Source organism: Nerophis ophidion, linkage group LG19, assembly GCF_033978795.1.
Source record: "Nerophis ophidion isolate RoL-2023_Sa linkage group LG19, RoL_Noph_v1.0, whole genome shotgun sequence".
Lineage (NCBI taxonomy): Eukaryota > Metazoa > Chordata > Actinopteri > Syngnathiformes > Syngnathidae > Nerophis > Nerophis ophidion.
Window position 1 is genome coordinate 10043008 of NC_084629.1, and position 16847 is coordinate 10059854.

The window sequence follows — 16847 nt, forward strand, 5'->3', positions numbered from 1 at the left end:
GGAAGCCACATACAACATGTTGCTGGGCTAGCAAGCCGTTTGCACATGTTGTAGAAGGCGTCAAAGGCAGTGGCTTCATAGCTCGCCCATATTACTGATATCTACGTGACCATCAGCAGATATTCGCGAGAATGATAAGCGGTAGGAAATGGATGGATGGATGGATGGTTGCGGCCCCCATTGTCTTCTATATTTTGTGAAACGGGTCAAAATGGCTCTTTGAGTGGAGTGGTAAAGGTTGCCGACCCCTGCACTACACTAGTGGTTCTCAACCTTTTTTCTGTGATGTACCCACTGTGAACATTTTTTTAATTCATGTACCCCCTAATCAGAGCAAAACATTTTTGGTTGAAAAAAAGAGATGAAGTAAAATACAGCACTATGTCATCATCCATCCATCCATTTTCTACCGCTTATTCCCTTTTGGGGTCGCAGGGGGCGCTGGCGCCTATCTCAGCTACAATCGGGCAGAAGGCGGGGTACACCCTGGACAAGTCGCCACCTCATCGCAGGGCCAACACAGATAGACAGACAACATTCACACTCACATTCACACTATGTCATCAGTTTCTGATTTATTAAATTGTATAACAGTGCAAAATATTGCTCATTTGTAGTGGTCTTTCTTGAACTATTTGGAAAATATATATATAAGTAACTAAAAACCTGTTGAAAAATAAACAAGTGATACAATTAGAAATAAAGATTTTTACACATCAACTTGTTGTGCCCTCTTTGGGGATTGAAATAGAGATCCATTTGGATTCATGAACTTAATTCTAAATATTTCTTCACAAAAAAAGAAATCTTTAATATCAATATTTATGGAACATGTCCGCAAAAAATCTAGCTGTCAACACTGAATATTGCATTGTTGCATTTATTTTCACAGTTTATGAACTTACATTCATATTTTGTTGAAATATTATTCAATCAATATATTTATAAATGATTTTTGAATTGTTGCTATTTTTAGAATATTTAAAAAAATCTCACGTACCCCTTGGCATACCTTCAAGTAGCCTCAGGGTTACGCGTACCCTCATTTGAGAACCACTGGTCCAAACACACCAATAAGCTTGTATAAAGATGTACAAAAAAATTCCTTATAGGAAGTTGCCATTTGTTATAACTTTGTGACACGATACAATGCACCTTAATGAACATAAAAATACAAATGTGACCGATTGTAGCTAAAGGCTGATTTCCATCTGCAGTCCCCAGCAGGTTAACGCTGGGGATCTCATTGCAAAGAAACAAGCCACAGGGCTCCTACTAATTCAGCGCTATAGTGAGTTGTATTGTTCATGCACTTATTTTTGCTGTATTTATCGGGCACAATTGGAGAGCTGGTCCCTGAAAATAATGCCTAAATTAAACCGGTCCGTAATGGAAAAAAGGTCGGGAACCCTTGAGCTATACGAGTGACTCTACTAATGGAAAAAAAAAAGTAACAGCAAAACAGTAAGGGACTAGGTAGAGTGCCGTGTGGAATACTATGGCCTTTCACATTGCCTGTAAAAGCCATATTTTGTTCTGCCTTTTTCAGGTCGCTATTCTGTATAAGCAGCAAAAGCGGATAAATACCAGTTCTACTATTATGGCTCTTGAGGTATTTTAGTGACCCTTGTACTAAAATAACAGCATGGGACAAGGGGAATTGTGCTTTGGGGAAAACAAAAGCTAACTTTTTTACTTGTCACGCTACCTTTTTTGGGGTCAATGATTCTTACTAAATTGAAATACATTTTTCCAGAAAGTTTTTCTACTTTCAAAAGCATTTAATTTGCTCCACCGCACCTTATTATAATGCAGAGCTCATTCATTTTATATTGATCCACTCCTTCCCAATTTGGTCTAAATCAGTATGTGTTCACAGACTGCATGAGGACTGGAAGTTGAAGCATGTTTTGATGTGATGTAAAATCAATTTAATTGAGAAGCTTGTGACTCCTAAAGCTGCCAGGAGAATGACACAATGTGGAATTAGCGATGTTGGAACAATTACGCGGTGATAAATGCGTCTGGGGAATAATAGCGCCGATGTAGGTTTTGTTCATCCTGTATATACTTGTTCCCGTGCAAAGACCAATATATGTACAGTGCATCTGGAAAGTATTTAGAGCGCTTCACTTTTTCCATATTTTGTTATGGTACAGCCTTATTTTTAAATGGAATAAATTCATGTTTGTCCTCAAAATTCTACAGACCTCATAATACCTCATAATTACATTTTTTTTTTATCTTGCAAATGTAATAAAACTAGAAAAACTACAAACAATTTGCATGTACATAAGTATTCACATTTAATATCTTTTGTTGATACACCTTTGGCAGCAACAAAGGCTCAAGTCTTTATGTAATGCCACAAGTTTGGCACACCAATCTTTTGGAAGTTTCGCCCATTCCTCTTTGCAGCACCTCTCAAGCTCCATCAGAATGGATGGCAAGCATTGGTTTTCATCCAGGATGTCTCTCTACATTGCTACATTCATCTTAGTCTAGTCAGGCAGGTGACCAAGAATCCTTTGGGTCACTCTGTCAGAACTACAGCAGAACTTTCGAGCAGGACAACTATCTCTGCAGCAATCCACTAATCAGGCATTTATGGTGTCGTGGCCAAACGGAAGACATTTCTTAGGAAAATGTTTGCCAAAATGCACCTGAATGACTCTCGCACAATGAGACGTAACATTTTCTGGTCTAAGGAGACAAAGATTGAAATATGTGGCGTGAAGGCCAGGCATCATGTTTGGAGGAAAGCAGGCACCGCTCATCACCAAGCCAATACCATCCCTACAGTTAAGCATGGTGGGGATATTATTTTTTTTAGCAGTAGGAACTGGGAGATTAGTCAGGATAGAGGGAAAGGTGAATGCAGCAATGTAGAGAGACATTCTGGATGAAAACCAACGCTTCTCATCCAATTTGAAGGAGCTTGTGAGGTGCTGCAAAGAGGAATGGGTGAAACTGCCCAAAGATAGGTGTGCCAAGCTTGTGTCATCATATTCAAAAAGGCCTGAGGCTGTAATTGCTGCCAAAGATGCATCAACAAAGTATTGAGCAAAGGCTGTGAATATTTATGTACAAGTGATAATTTTTAATGCATTTTTTACTTAAAAAAACAATTTCACATTGTCATTATGGAGAGTTTGTAGAATTTTAAAGACAAAAATTAAGTTATTGCATTTTGGAATAAGGCTTTAACACAGGGGTCTGCGGCCCGCGAGAGGTTATTTGGCGGCCCCCACCTTAATATGAAAGTTTAATGTTAGTGCGGCCCGCAAGTTTTATATGAATGGCGCTGGACAGCATTGTGTCATTTGGGTCCAAAATGGCTCTTTCAACGTTCTGGGTTGCCTACCCCTGCGTTGGTGGAAAAGCGGCGAATGAGTGAGAGCGACAGAGAGTTTGCCATGGAGACGAGGGTTTTCTTACATGCCTGGCTGCAGTTACACCGCGACACCTGTCCGTCAGTAATAACAGTCCCCGATAACCTGGACCAATCCAAACTGTTATTAGTTTTATTTTTGTTTAACATGCATTGCCTCACAAGATGAACACTACATATACAGTGGGGAAAAAAAGTGTTTAGTCAGCCACCGATTGTGCAAGTTCTCCCACTTAAAATGATGACAGAGGTCTGTAATTTTCATCATGGGTACACTTCAACTGTGAGAGACAGAATGTGAAAAAAAATCCAGGAATTCACATTGTAAGAATTTTAAAGAATTTATTTGTAAATTATGGTGGAAAATAAGTATTTGGTCACTTCAAACAAGGAAGATCTCTGTAACTTCTTCTTTAAGAAGCTCTTCTGTCCTCCACTCATTACCTGTATTAATGGCACTTGTTTGAACTCGTTATCTGTATAGAAGACACCTGTCCACAGCCTCAAACAGTGAGACTCCAAACTCCGCTATGGCCAAGACCAAAGAGCTGTCGAAGGACACCAGGAAAATAATTGTAGACCTGCACCAGACTGGGAAGAGTGAATCTACAATAAGCAAGCAACTTGGTGTCAATAAAACAACTATGAGAGAAATTATGAGAAAATGGAAGACATACAAGACCACTGATAATCTCCCTCTATCTGGGGCTCCACGCAAGATCTCATCCCGTGGGGTCAAAATGATCATGAGAACGGTGAGCAAAAATCTCAGAACCACACGGGGGGACCTGGTGAATGACCTACAGAGAGCTGGGACCAAAGTAACAAAGGTCACCATCAGTAACACACTAGCCGACAGGGAATCAAATCCTGCAGTGCCAGACGTGCCCCCATGCTTAAGCCAGTGCATGTCCAGGCCCGTCTGAAGTTTGTCAGAGAGCACATGGATGATACAGCAGAGGATTGGGAGGATGTCATGTGGTCAGATGAAACCAAAATAGAACTTTCTGGTATAAACTCAACTCGTCGTGTTTGGAGGAAGAAGAATACTGAGTTACATCCAAAGAACATCATACCTACTGTGAAACATGGGGGTGGAAACATCATGCTTTGGGGCTGTTTTTCTGCTAAGGTGACAGGACAATAGATCCGTGTTAAGGAAAGAATGAACGGGGCCATGTATCGCGAGATTTTAAGCCAAAACCTCCTTCAATCAGTGAGAGCTTTGAATGGTTGACCAAATACTTATTTTCCACCATAATTTACAAATTAATTCTTTAAAATTCCTCCAATGTGAATTCCTGGATTTTTTTTTTCACATTCTGTCTCTCACAGTTGAAGTGTACCTATGATGAAAATTACAGACCTCTGTCATGATTTTAAGTGGGACAACTTGCACAATCGGGGCTGACTAAATACTTTTTTGCCCCACTGCATTTCTATATGACGCCCGGATAACACTCTGGGAGCCGTCACTTTTTTGCGCTCGATAACCCAGTACTTTCTCGGCTATTATCTGCCGACCGCCGTGTTGCTGTAGGGAGGAAAAGCGGAACGACACACATTGCGGAAATAACATTATTCTCCGTGCGTCGGCGAAATACAAATACATTCCACAAACCCAAACATGTCTTTTTCAAAGCTTGCAGTGAAGAGAAGGATTAGTGATGTGCAAAGACTATTCTAGGAAAAGTTGGGAGATGCAATATTTCTTTGTTGAGCACATCGGCACCCCGACGTGTCTTATTTGCAGACAGAAAGTTGCGGTGCACAAGGGATACAATTTGAAACGTCGTTATACAACTAGACATGCTGAGGAGTATGCAACATTTTTTAAAAGAAATCTTTTCTTGCGGCCCAGCCTCACCCAGACTCTGCATCCAGTGGCCTCCAGGTAAATTGAGTTTGAGACCCCTGCTTTAACAAATCAAAATGTGGAAAATGTGAAGCTCTGTGAATACTTCCCGCATGCACTGTTCAACCCAAATGGTCTAAAACGCAACTAATGCAAGTTTTATCAATCAATCAATGTTTACTTATATAGCCCTAAAGGCCTACAGAAACCCACTACTACCGACCACGCAGTCTGATAGTTTATATATCAATGATGAAATATTAACATTGCAACACATGCCAATACGGCCGGTTTAGTTTACTAAATTACAATTTTTAATTTCCCGCGGAGTTTCTTGTTGAAAACGCGTATGATGACGTCTCGGGTTGGAGGTGACATTTTAGCGCAGCACCTCTTGCGGCTAAAAGTCCTCTCTTTTCATGGCGCAATTACACAGTATTTTGGACATCTGTGTTGCTGAATTTTTTGCAATTTGTTCAATTAATAATGGAGAAGTCAAAGTAGAAAGATGGAGTTGGGAAGCTTTAGCCTTTCGCCACACAAACACACAGTGTTTCCTTGTTTAAAATTCCCAGAGGTGAAGCTTTACTATGGATCCCGACCGCTTGTCAACCGGCAGGTTTCAGTGAGAAAATTGTGGTAGAAAGTCGCCTCTTACCGGAGATCTGCGGATCTTTCGCCGTCCATGCAGCTGCCGTGACTTCCCTCAGAGACTGGGGTCAACACACCCGTAGACACACTCCTCCGACTATCAGGTACTATTTAACTCACTAAAACACTAGCAACACAATAGAAAGATAAGGGATTTCTTAGAATTATCCTAGTAAATGTGTCTGAAAACATCTGAATCGCTTCCAATGCAATTTCCTTTTTTTTCTTTTTTCTAGTCCTTCGCTATTAATATCCTCAGCCACAAATCTTTCATCCTCGCTCAAATTAATGGGGAAATTGTCGTTTTCTCGGTCCGAGTAGCTCTTGCTGCTGGAGGCTCCCATTAGAAACAATGTGAGGATGTGAGGAGCCCTCACACCGGTGACGTCATCATCTGCTACTTCCGGTAAAGCCAAGGCTTTTTTTTATTAGTGACCAAAAGTTGCAAATTTTATCGTCGATGTTCTCTACTAAATCCTTTCAGCAAAAATATGGCTATATCACAAAATGATCAAGTATGACACATAGAATGGACCTGCTATCCCCGTTTGAATAAGAAAATCTAATTTCAGTAGGCCTCTAAATAACGAGTGTCTCAAAGGGCTGCACAAGTGAAGTGAAGTGAATTATATTTATATAGCGCTTTTCTCAAGTGACTCAAAGCGCTTTACATAGTGAAACCCAATATCTAAGTTACATTTAAACCAGTGTGGGTGGCACTGGGAGCAGGTGGGTAAAGTGTCTTGCCCAAGGACACAACGGCAGTGACTAGGATGCCAGAAGCGGGAATCGAACCTGCAACCCGCAAATTCCTGACACGGCCGCTCTACCAACCGAGCTATGCCGCCCCAACGGCCACAACGACATCCTCGGCTCAGCTCCCACATCAGGTTTTGCATCCAGAAAAGTTTCCAGATTAGCGTGCGACGAAAGAAGCATCTGAAAAGTTGAAACTTAAGTAGGTTAGACAACGCAGGTCCCCCAAACAACCGTGTAATCAACACGCCATTAGTTTGCTCATTATTGCCTGAATCATTGCAATCACCACTGGAGCGCGTTTGGGCAGCACAACACTGCGGTACATGTTAATAAACCAAATTGTGATAGCTCCTCGTGTCCTGATTGCTCGGATCTTGTTATAGATATTGTGGATTGTCAATAAGCCACGAGGTGGGGGGGATGCGCACCGCGTTCTCGCACTCACTACAAATTGCTCGTGTATATTCAGTGGGCCGGTGCTGGCTAATTAAAAGAAATGGAGACACGGAGATCTCCAGTGGTTCTTCGCTCTCCGAGTGGAGAGCTTTGGCTCCAACATGGCCGTGTTTTCAATTAGACACATGCGGCTGAATGTGCTTCTTTAAGAGCGCCTGAACAAAATGAGTTTTCCTGACAAGAGTTTATTGTAATATCTGCGGTAGAATATCATATAAAATATTGTACAATGTGATCACAAAAATAAACTTTCCCTACATGTTATTTTGCAATAAATACAATTTTGTTATAATAATAATCAGCATAAAAAAAAATGCTGTGAGGTCATTAAAAGTGTCATACCCCTCAATTTGGCGCTAACTCCTCTCACCATGGCAACAGAGAGAAAGAGGGAGGGGCATATGTGCCCTCAGGTGGCTGCTTCTTCTTCTTCTTCTTCAAAGGGCGTCAGGTCAAGATGGCTGCTGTGACGTAGTCAGCAAATGAATGCAGAACAGGTTTAGCACGAACAGACCGACGACCAAGCCAACGAGAACCTTCTGGATCCACAGACACGTGTTGATGTTTTGCTCCAGCCTGCAGTTGCTGGCCATCAATCGCATGAGCTGGCGAGACAAACCAAATTATTTAGGAAAACCTGGACTTACTGTAAGCTCTGGAAAGGATAGAAGGTTAAGGCACATGAAGAACAAAGAAGTACACAGCAGAAATTCTAAAATCTACCACACCTAAGGCTAGAATTCTGGAAAATTATACGCCTAAAGTTGGAACCTCCACCAGGCAATTTCCTGAAAGAGCTCAATGTAGCTTAAAGGCCTACTGAAATGATATTTTCTTATTTAAACGGGGATAGCAGGTCCATTCTATGTGTCATACTTGATCATTTCGCGATATTGCCATATTTTTGCTGAAAGGATTTAGTAGAGAACATTGACGATTAAGTTCGCAACTTTTGGTCGCTAATAAAAAAGCCTTGCCTTTACCGGAAGTAGCAGACGATGTGCGCATGATTTCACCGGTTGTAGGGCTTCTCACATCCTCAGCAGTAAGAGCTATTCGGACCAAGAAAGCGACAATTTCCCCAATAATTTGAGCGAGGATGAAATATTCGAGGATGAGGATATTGATAGTAAAGGACTATAAAAAAAAAATTATAATAATAATAAATTAAAAGCGACGGCTCCGGGCGGCGGCAGTGTGAACGATTCAGATGTAATTAGACAAATTTACTAGGATAATTCTGGAAGATCCCTTATCTGCTTATTGTTTTAATAGTGTTTTAGTGAGATTCTAAAGACATACCTCAAAGTCGGGTGGCTGCGGTGAACACGCCAGTGTCTCAGAGAGAAGCCGAGGAGCCAAGATCACAGCTGCCTTTTTTGACAGCTACTGCAGGAGGACGCATAATCCACTGATGTCTCCGGTAAGAGCTGACTTAATATTACAATTTTCCCATCCAAAAACATGCTGATTGACGCAGAGAAACATGTTCGCCTGACCGCTCTGTGTTAAAACTTCACAACGAACAAAGAAACACAGGCTGTGTCTCGGTGCTAAAGACAGCTGCAATACACCGCTTTCCACCAACAGCATTGTTCTTTATACTCTCCATTATTAATTGAACAAATTGCTAAAGATTCAGCAACACAGATGTCCAAATTACTGTGTAATTATGCGATGAAAAGAGACGACTTTTAGCCGTAAGTGGTGCTGAGGTAATATGCCCCTTCCAAATGTCCCCTCACAAACATACGCGTCATCATTCCACGACGTTTTCAACGAGAAACTCCGCGGGAAATTTAAAATTGCAATTTAGTAAACTAAAAAGGCCGTATTGGCATGTGTTGCAATGTTAATATTTCATCATTGATATATAAACTATCAGACTGCGTGGTCGGTAGTAGTGGCTTTCAGTAGGCCTTTAAGTTCAACTAAAGATTACCTTCTAACTTTCGCTCTTTGTGTCTTTTTATCAACACTTCTACGAATTGATGAGACTGCAGCCTCCCCATTCACTTTGCTACTTTTTATAAAAGTTAAGGTACGGTTTTTGCACCTATTATGAGTTCTCTTTACGCTTGTGTAATAGCTAAGAATGTATACAAAACCTGTCTAAAGCGCATTTGCCCATGACTTCCATTTAAAGGCCTACTGAAATTAGATTTTCTTATTTAAACGGGGATAGCAAGTGCATTCTATGTGTCATACTTGATCATTTTGCGATATTGACATATTTTTGCTGAAAGGATTTAGTAGAGAACATCGACGATAAAGTTTGCAACTTTTGGTCGCTAATAAAAAAGCCTTGCCTGTACCGGAAGTAGCATACGATGTGCGCGTGACATCACGGGTTGTAGGGCTCCTCACATCTGAACATTGTTTACAATCATAGCCACCAGCAGCTAGAGCGATTAGGACCGAGAAAGCGACAATTTCCCCATTAATTTGAGCGAGGATGAAAGATTTGTGGATGAGGAAAGTGAGAGTGAAGGACTAGAAAAACCCCCAAAACAAAACAAAAAAAAAGGTTTAAAAAAAAGGTTTAAAAAAAAAAAAGGCGAAGGCAGTGAGAGCGATTCAGATCTTATTAGACACATTTACTAGGACAACTCTGGAAAAAACCTTATCTTCTTATTGTGTTACAAGTGTTTTAGTGAGATTATATGGTACCTGAAAGTCGGAGGGGTGTGGCCACGGGTGTGGTGACCACCAGTGTCTCTGAGTGAAGCCCCGCAGCTGCAGGAGGACACAAGCTCCGCTCATAACTACGGTAAGAGCCGACCTATTACCACAATTTTCTCACCAAAACCTGCCGGTTGACATGTGGTCGGGAACCATGTTCGCTTGACCGCTCTGTTCAATAGTAAAGCTTCACCTTCGGGAATTTTAAACAAGGAAACACCGGCTGTGTTTTTGATGCTAAAGGCAGCTGCAAATACACCGCTTCCCACCTCCATCTTTCTACTTTGACTTCTCCATTATTAATTGAACAAATTGCCAAAAATTCAGCAACACATATGTCCAAAATACCGTGTAATTATGTGATTAAAACAGACTACTAATAGCTTGGATCGGGTTGTAAAAAAATGTCCGCTACAACCGGTGACGTCAAACGCACGCGTCAACATACCGCGACCTTTTTAACAAGACGCTTCGCGGGAAATTTAAAATTGCAATTTAGTAAACTAAAAAGGCCGTATTGGCATGTGTTGCAATGTTAATATTTCATCATTGATATATAAACTATCAGACTGCGTGGTCGGTAGTAGTGGGTTTCAGTAGGCCTTCAACATAGACGGATAGATAGTACTTTATTGATTACTTCAGGAAAATTAAACATTGTTTTGTTGTTGTTAAAGTAATGTACTTATTCCTTGTAGCAATACTTCTAAAGCAGTGAGGAAAGAAGAAAGAAGAGTGCTGCAGCGAGCATTACGTCACACTTGCTTGGCGCTGTTGCTCTAGTTGAACTTTCTCTTTTTGAAAGCTGCCAGTCCTTTTAATATTTGCACATTTTGTAGATGGCTTTCCATGGGTATATTTGCAATACATATAAAAATTACACCCACATTGCAATGGTGTGCGTTTTGTTTACATCCGGTTTCAATAGAGTGGTTTTCGGTGATTAAGTTTTCTGTACATCACTTGTCAATAGTGCACAAATAATATTCTATATATATATATATATATATATATATATATATATATATATATATGTATCAGTTTGTACTGTAAGGACCAGTTAATTTTAATGTTTAATGTTCGTGTGGTTTGGATTTGATGTCAGCTTTTGACATGTTTGCAAACACACCGTCCGTGCATGAAATGTGATTGGCGGAGAATGAGGAAGTGTTTTGTGTCCAGGGAAGCACGGACTGACAAGACGAAAGTGTTTACACGGGAGATATTGTTATCATAAGATCATAGGAGTTACAAATAGCGTCTGACTTTGTGTGATTTCTTCTGGGGGCTACAATATATTATATTACTTTAATTTGTTTTCAAGTAAAAAAAAAAATCGTATATTTTCAAGTAGAGGTGGTAATAAAAACACCGTGGCGGCACACCACATTTAAATACATTAAGGGGAAACCCTGATGTTAATTAGGAAAGCATTTAGTGTAGCATAAAGAGTGGAAAAACAAGGCAACGTGTACCGGAGTGGTCAGTTTGTGTGTAAACAAACAAACAACAACTATGTAACTCCATTTTAATGAGTTTATTAAGCTTCCAATCTGTCCTCATATTGATTTCTAAAATCAATTAGAGAGACATTTAGAAAGTAATTTGGAGAAGGGGGAGTCAGTCACGCCGCCTCGCTTGTCCACAGGCTAAAGAGTAAATGAAAATAAAATGGTGGTAAGAAAATGTGTAGCTCCTGCAAACAACGAAAGCATTCCCTTACTAAGTGCTAATCTAGGGATTGGGGGCTATCTTTGGAACACGTTATGAAAATACAATGTCAATAATACGTCCATATCATCGTCAACATTAGGTGCACATGCACAGTCTAATGAGACTCAATACAAGATCAGTATGAAATATTCTGGCTTTTTATAAGATCATTTCTGTGGGTAGAGTTTGCATCATACTGAGACCTATTTGTAATAGGAATGCAACATCTACTGTAAGTCACAAAATGTTAGGACAGTATGACTCAAAAGTCTTATTGCGAAATATTTGCATTTATTGGGAGTTCAGTGAGCATCTTAAAGTAGTAACTTGAATTTTTATTGTTTATAAGTTTTACTAGTAAGAGATGCTTCTATTTGTGCTTGTATGATGCTATGATTTTTAAAGGCCTACTGAAACCCACTACTACCCACCAAGCAGTCTGATAGTTTATATATCAATGATGAAATATTAACATTGCAACACATGCCAATACGGCCGGTTTAGTTTACTAATTTGCAATTTTAAATTTCGAGCGGAAGTATCATGCTAAAACAGGTGTTTTGTAGAGGACATTTTGTTCCAGCACCGTTCACAGCTATAAGTAGTCTGTTTTCATCGCATAATTCCACAGTATTATGGACACTTGTGTTGCTGAATCTTTTGCAATTTGTTCAATGAATAATGGAGACGTCAAAGAAGAAAGCTGTAAGTGGGAAGCGGTGTATTGCGGCCGCCTTTAGCAACACAAACACAGCCGGTGTTTCATTGTTTACAATCCCGAAAGATGACGGTGAAACTTTACTATGGAACAGAGCGGTCAAGCGAACACGGTTGGATTGGACCACACACACAAAGTACAGTGTATTACGCAGCATATATTTCGAAAGATCGTGTTTCGAAGAGGGTCCCTTGCGAAGGGCAGAGATGGGCATCGCCACCATCCGTCGACTGGTGTTGAAGATAGGTGCGGGTTGTACTGGTACGACCATGTAATCTCACTAAAACACTAGTAACACAATAAGCAGATGGAATTTCCAGAATTATCTTAGTAAATTTGTCTAATAACATCTGAATCGCTCCCACTGTATAGTCCTTTTTTTTCTTTTTTCTAGTCCTTCACTCTCACTTTCCTCATCCACGAATCTTTCATCCTCGCTCAAATTAATGGGGAAATCGTCGCTTTCTCGGTCCGAATCGCTCTCGCTGCTGGTGGCCATGATTGTAAACAATGTTCAGATGTGAGCAGCTCCACAACCCGTGACGTCACGCGCACATCGTCTGCTACTTACGGTACAGGCAAGGCTTTTTTTATCAGCACCAAAAGTTGCGAACTTTATCGTCGATGTTCTCGACTAAATCCTTTCAGCAAAAATATGGCAATATCGTGAAATGATCAAGTATGACACATAAAATGGACCTGCTATCCCCGTTTAAATAAGAAAATCTCATTTCACTTGGCCTTTATTGATGACAGTGTGACACGAGCATATTAATCGAATTTCCAGGGCATGCATGAGGTCCCTTACTGGTGGTGTACATAATTTTGTGTCCAAAAAGAACAACTGCAATTTAACACAAGATACGTCTTTCAAAATTACCGCTGTGTTTACGTCCTGGCTGTTTCCAGTGTCAGCCACACCGCCCTTCAGAGAGCTTCCTGCCAATTTAACACTCTCCAGCACATGGCAGCGTAACCTGCAAGGAGAAAGACCATCTCAGGTGAAAGACCTTCTCAAGTCACTACAAACAAGCTATGTACTGTAACTGTACCTGTGCTCCATAATCCTAGCTTTTGGTACTTCTTTCCAAAACTGAGCCAGTTCTTGGGATCCTACATTATCCATCTCAGCAGCCATCACCAAGAACCGGTCCTGGGGGGACGCCTGAGAACCTGCAGTAAATGAAAGCTTTTAGAGCAAACTGTAGGCCACGGGAGGCCTGTCTTTCAAAACAACACTACGGTTTGATGCGGCTTAGACGTAGCGAGGGAGTAGGGAATAGGCGTCCTCACTTAAGCGGATTTGATCATGTCCAGTGAACTAAAACAAGTACCTCCATGCAAGGAGACCACTATATCGATCGAGCCGCCGGGTTCACAAGAGCTACTGCTGGGCTTCACTCTGTACTTCTCAGGTGCCGTGGTACGGACCTGTCATGTAGAGGAACCGCCATTAGAGCTACCATTTGTTGTGAATGCCTGCTACGTGGCGTAAAATAAGTCAATACTTTATAGCATGAATAATCTGCAAGTAGCGTGCGCTCACCTTAAATGCCAGCGGGTTTTTGGTCACGTTGCTCAGGATAATGAGGCTTTTCTTCTCTGTGTCTCCAGAGCCAAAACTGAGCTCTTCAGCTGGGCTGTATTGAGCAAAAAAAAAAATTAAAAATTGTATCAAAATGTGAAGCAGCCTCATGGACTGAATTGGAAATCCTGCCCAATAGCTCGTTTACCAACACTGCTTCATGTTCGCACGCACTCCATCCATCCATCCATTTTCTACCGCTTATTCCATTTGGGGTTGCGGGGGGCGCTGGTGCCTATCTCAGCTACAATCGGGCGGAAGGCGGGGTACACCCTGGACAAGTCGCCACCTCATCACAGGGCCAACACAGACAACATTCACACTCACATTCACACACTAGGGCCAATTTAGTGTTGCCAATCAACCTATCCCCAGGTGCATGTCACTCATAAACACATCATAATGGGACTGTCTGTGAATGCAGCTTGTCGTTACTCTGACATCAGCGTTGCCAACTTAACGACTTTGTCGCTATATTTAGCGAGTATTCCCACCCCTCAACGAATGACATATCTAGCAATTTTTTTCTGGTCTTTTTTGGACACATTTATCCCTATTCTAAGGGCTTCACGGTGGCAGAGGGGTTAGTGCGTCTGCCTCACAATACGAAGGTCCTGCAGTCCTGGGTTCAATCCCAGGCTCGGGATCTTTCTGTGTGGAGTTTGCATGTTCTCCCCGTGAATGCGTGGGTTCCCTCCGGGTACTCCGGCTTCCTCCCACTTCCAAAGACATGCACCTGGGGATAGGTTGATTGGCAACACTAAATTGGCCCTGGTGTGTGAATGTAAGTCTGAATGTTGTCTGTCTATCTGTGTTGGCCCTGCGATGAGGTGTCAACTTGTCCAGGGTGTACCCCGCCTCCCGCCCCATTGTAGCTGAGATAGGCGCCAGCGCCCCCCGCGATCCCAAAAAGGGAATAAGCAGTAGAAAATGGGTGGATCTCCCATCTGCTGAAGTGAAAAATGTTCACAACTGCGCGGATTACGACACTCTCACTCAACGTAAGTGTCAGTGCGCACCAAGATGTCAGGCTTGTCCCTGACAGTTTAGTTATGTTTTGGTGTTTCCTCTGTCATTTCCTGTCAGCGCTCTTATTTTGGTTATTTCCTGATTGTCTTCATTAGTGCTGCTTACCCTCAGCTGCGGCTGATTGGCACCTGGCCACACCTGGTGTCAATCAGCCACCTGCTATTTAAACCTGCTTTGTCCTCCACTCCGGGCTGGATTATTGTCATTAATACTTGTTGTTGAACCTGTAGCTGTTTGCAGCATGCTGTCTTTTTGTTCCTAGTTCCTGTTTGCTGGATCCTGTTTCCCATTTTCCAGTTTGGCTGTTCCTGGTTTCTGGTATGTGTTTTTTTTCCTTTATGTGATGGACATTAAATCATGTTTTCAGGGCTTCACGGTGGCAGAGGGGTTAGTGCGTCTGCCTCACAATACGAAGGTCCTGAGTAGTCCTGGGTTCAATCCCAGACTCGGGAACTTTCTGTGTGGAGTTTGCATGTCCTCCCCGTGAATGCGTGGGTTCCCTCCGGGTACTCCGGCTTCCTCCCACTTCCAAAGACATGCAACTTGGGATAAACTGATTGGCAACACTAAATTGGCCCTAGTGTGTGAATGTAAGTGTGAATGTTGTCTGTCTATCTGTGTTGGCCCTGTGATGAGATAGCGACTTGTCCAGGGTGTACACCGCCTTCCGTCCGATTGTAGCTGAGATAGGCACCACCACCCCCCGTCACCCCAAAGGGAATAAGCGGTAGAAAATGGATGGATGGATAAGTCATGTTTCCCTGGACAAAGCCTTTCCTTTTCTGCATCTTGGGGTTCGTGACCAACAACATGTGACACAAGAACCGCACTTTGAGTTTAGGAAGCCCTACAAAATAGCCCATCGACTTTAGTATTTTTGATGCTTGATCAAGTGCAGGGCACCTGGAAGAACAAACATCATATTGCACTTATATTTTGAATGCAGTGTATATAATCCATCCATCCATCTATTTCATACCGCTTATTCCCTTTGGGGTCGCTGGTGCCTATCTCAGCTACAATCGGGCGGAAGGCGGGGTACACCCTGGACAAGTCGCCACCTCATCGCAGGGCCAACACAGATAGACAGACAACATTCACACTCACATTCACACACTAGGGCCAATTTAGTGTTGCCAATCAACCTATCCCCAGGTGCATGTCTTTGGAAGTGGGAGGAAGCCGGAGTACCCAGAGGGAATAATCCAGAATAAAATACTAAATAAACTTCCAGAAAGCCATCTATTGTATTGTGACATAAAAAAAAACCCACTGAGTTATTGTTGGTTTAGGATATGTCAACTCAGATAGTGTTGACAAATGACAAAGCAGAGCTCATTTCAGCGCCACTATGCTAAATCAACACAGCCACATTATAACAAGCATAGAGTCTTTCGCCCACTCACTCGTGTTATCACAACAACAAAATGGGTGCGTGCAAGTGGAGAATCCAGTTTCGGTACAAGTAAATTTCAACTACAGTAATCGGTTAAAAGTATTCAACATATAACAATATCAGAATCAGAAAAAAACTATTTTGACCAAGTATTTTTAACACACTCACTAGAGATGTGCGGTTTGCGGTCTCATCCGCGGAGTCCGCAAATAAACCGCGGGTTGGGCGGGTGACATGACGAAAAAATTGATTTTAATTAGATTCGGGTGGGTGGGGGTTAAACCATCCGGAAATATTTGATATACATGGTTCCGGGATCGATATCCTTTGCCATTCAAAGAGCTATTTAAGACCCGAGTCACAAAGCAAAGAAGACAATAGGAGACACTAATATTCTCTAGAATGACTGCCGGCAGTCACCCAGATAAGTATTAAGGCGTGCTATGAAGCCATTGACTTTGTCGCCTTCTATAGCATGTTCAAACTGCTTGTCAATCCAGCATCATGTTGTGTGTGGTTTATGCAGACACACGCACACGACTGCAAGGCATACTGGGTGACACAGAGTACACTAATGGTTGTGATATAAACAATTTTAACACTTCGTAATAT

General features: G+C 41.8%; 1 protein-coding gene across 1 annotated transcript in view; it reads right to left on the bottom strand.

The window, feature by feature from the left end:
• Nucleotides 1-7277: 7277 nt before the first annotated feature.
• LOC133537939 (motile sperm domain-containing protein 2-like) overlaps nt 7278-16847 on the bottom strand; it is a 34385-nt gene continuing 24815 nt past the window's right edge. The window contains exons 11-15 of the mRNA XM_061879119.1: nt 13772-13865; nt 13560-13656; nt 13278-13398; nt 13106-13202; nt 7278-7717 (exon numbers count right to left, since the gene is read on the bottom strand). Coding sequence (XP_061735103.1) covers nt 7565-7717; nt 13106-13202; nt 13278-13398; nt 13560-13656; nt 13772-13865 — 562 coding nt within the window. The 3' untranslated portion in view covers nt 7278-7564. The remainder of the gene's footprint in view (nt 7718-13105; nt 13203-13277; nt 13399-13559; nt 13657-13771; nt 13866-16847) is intronic.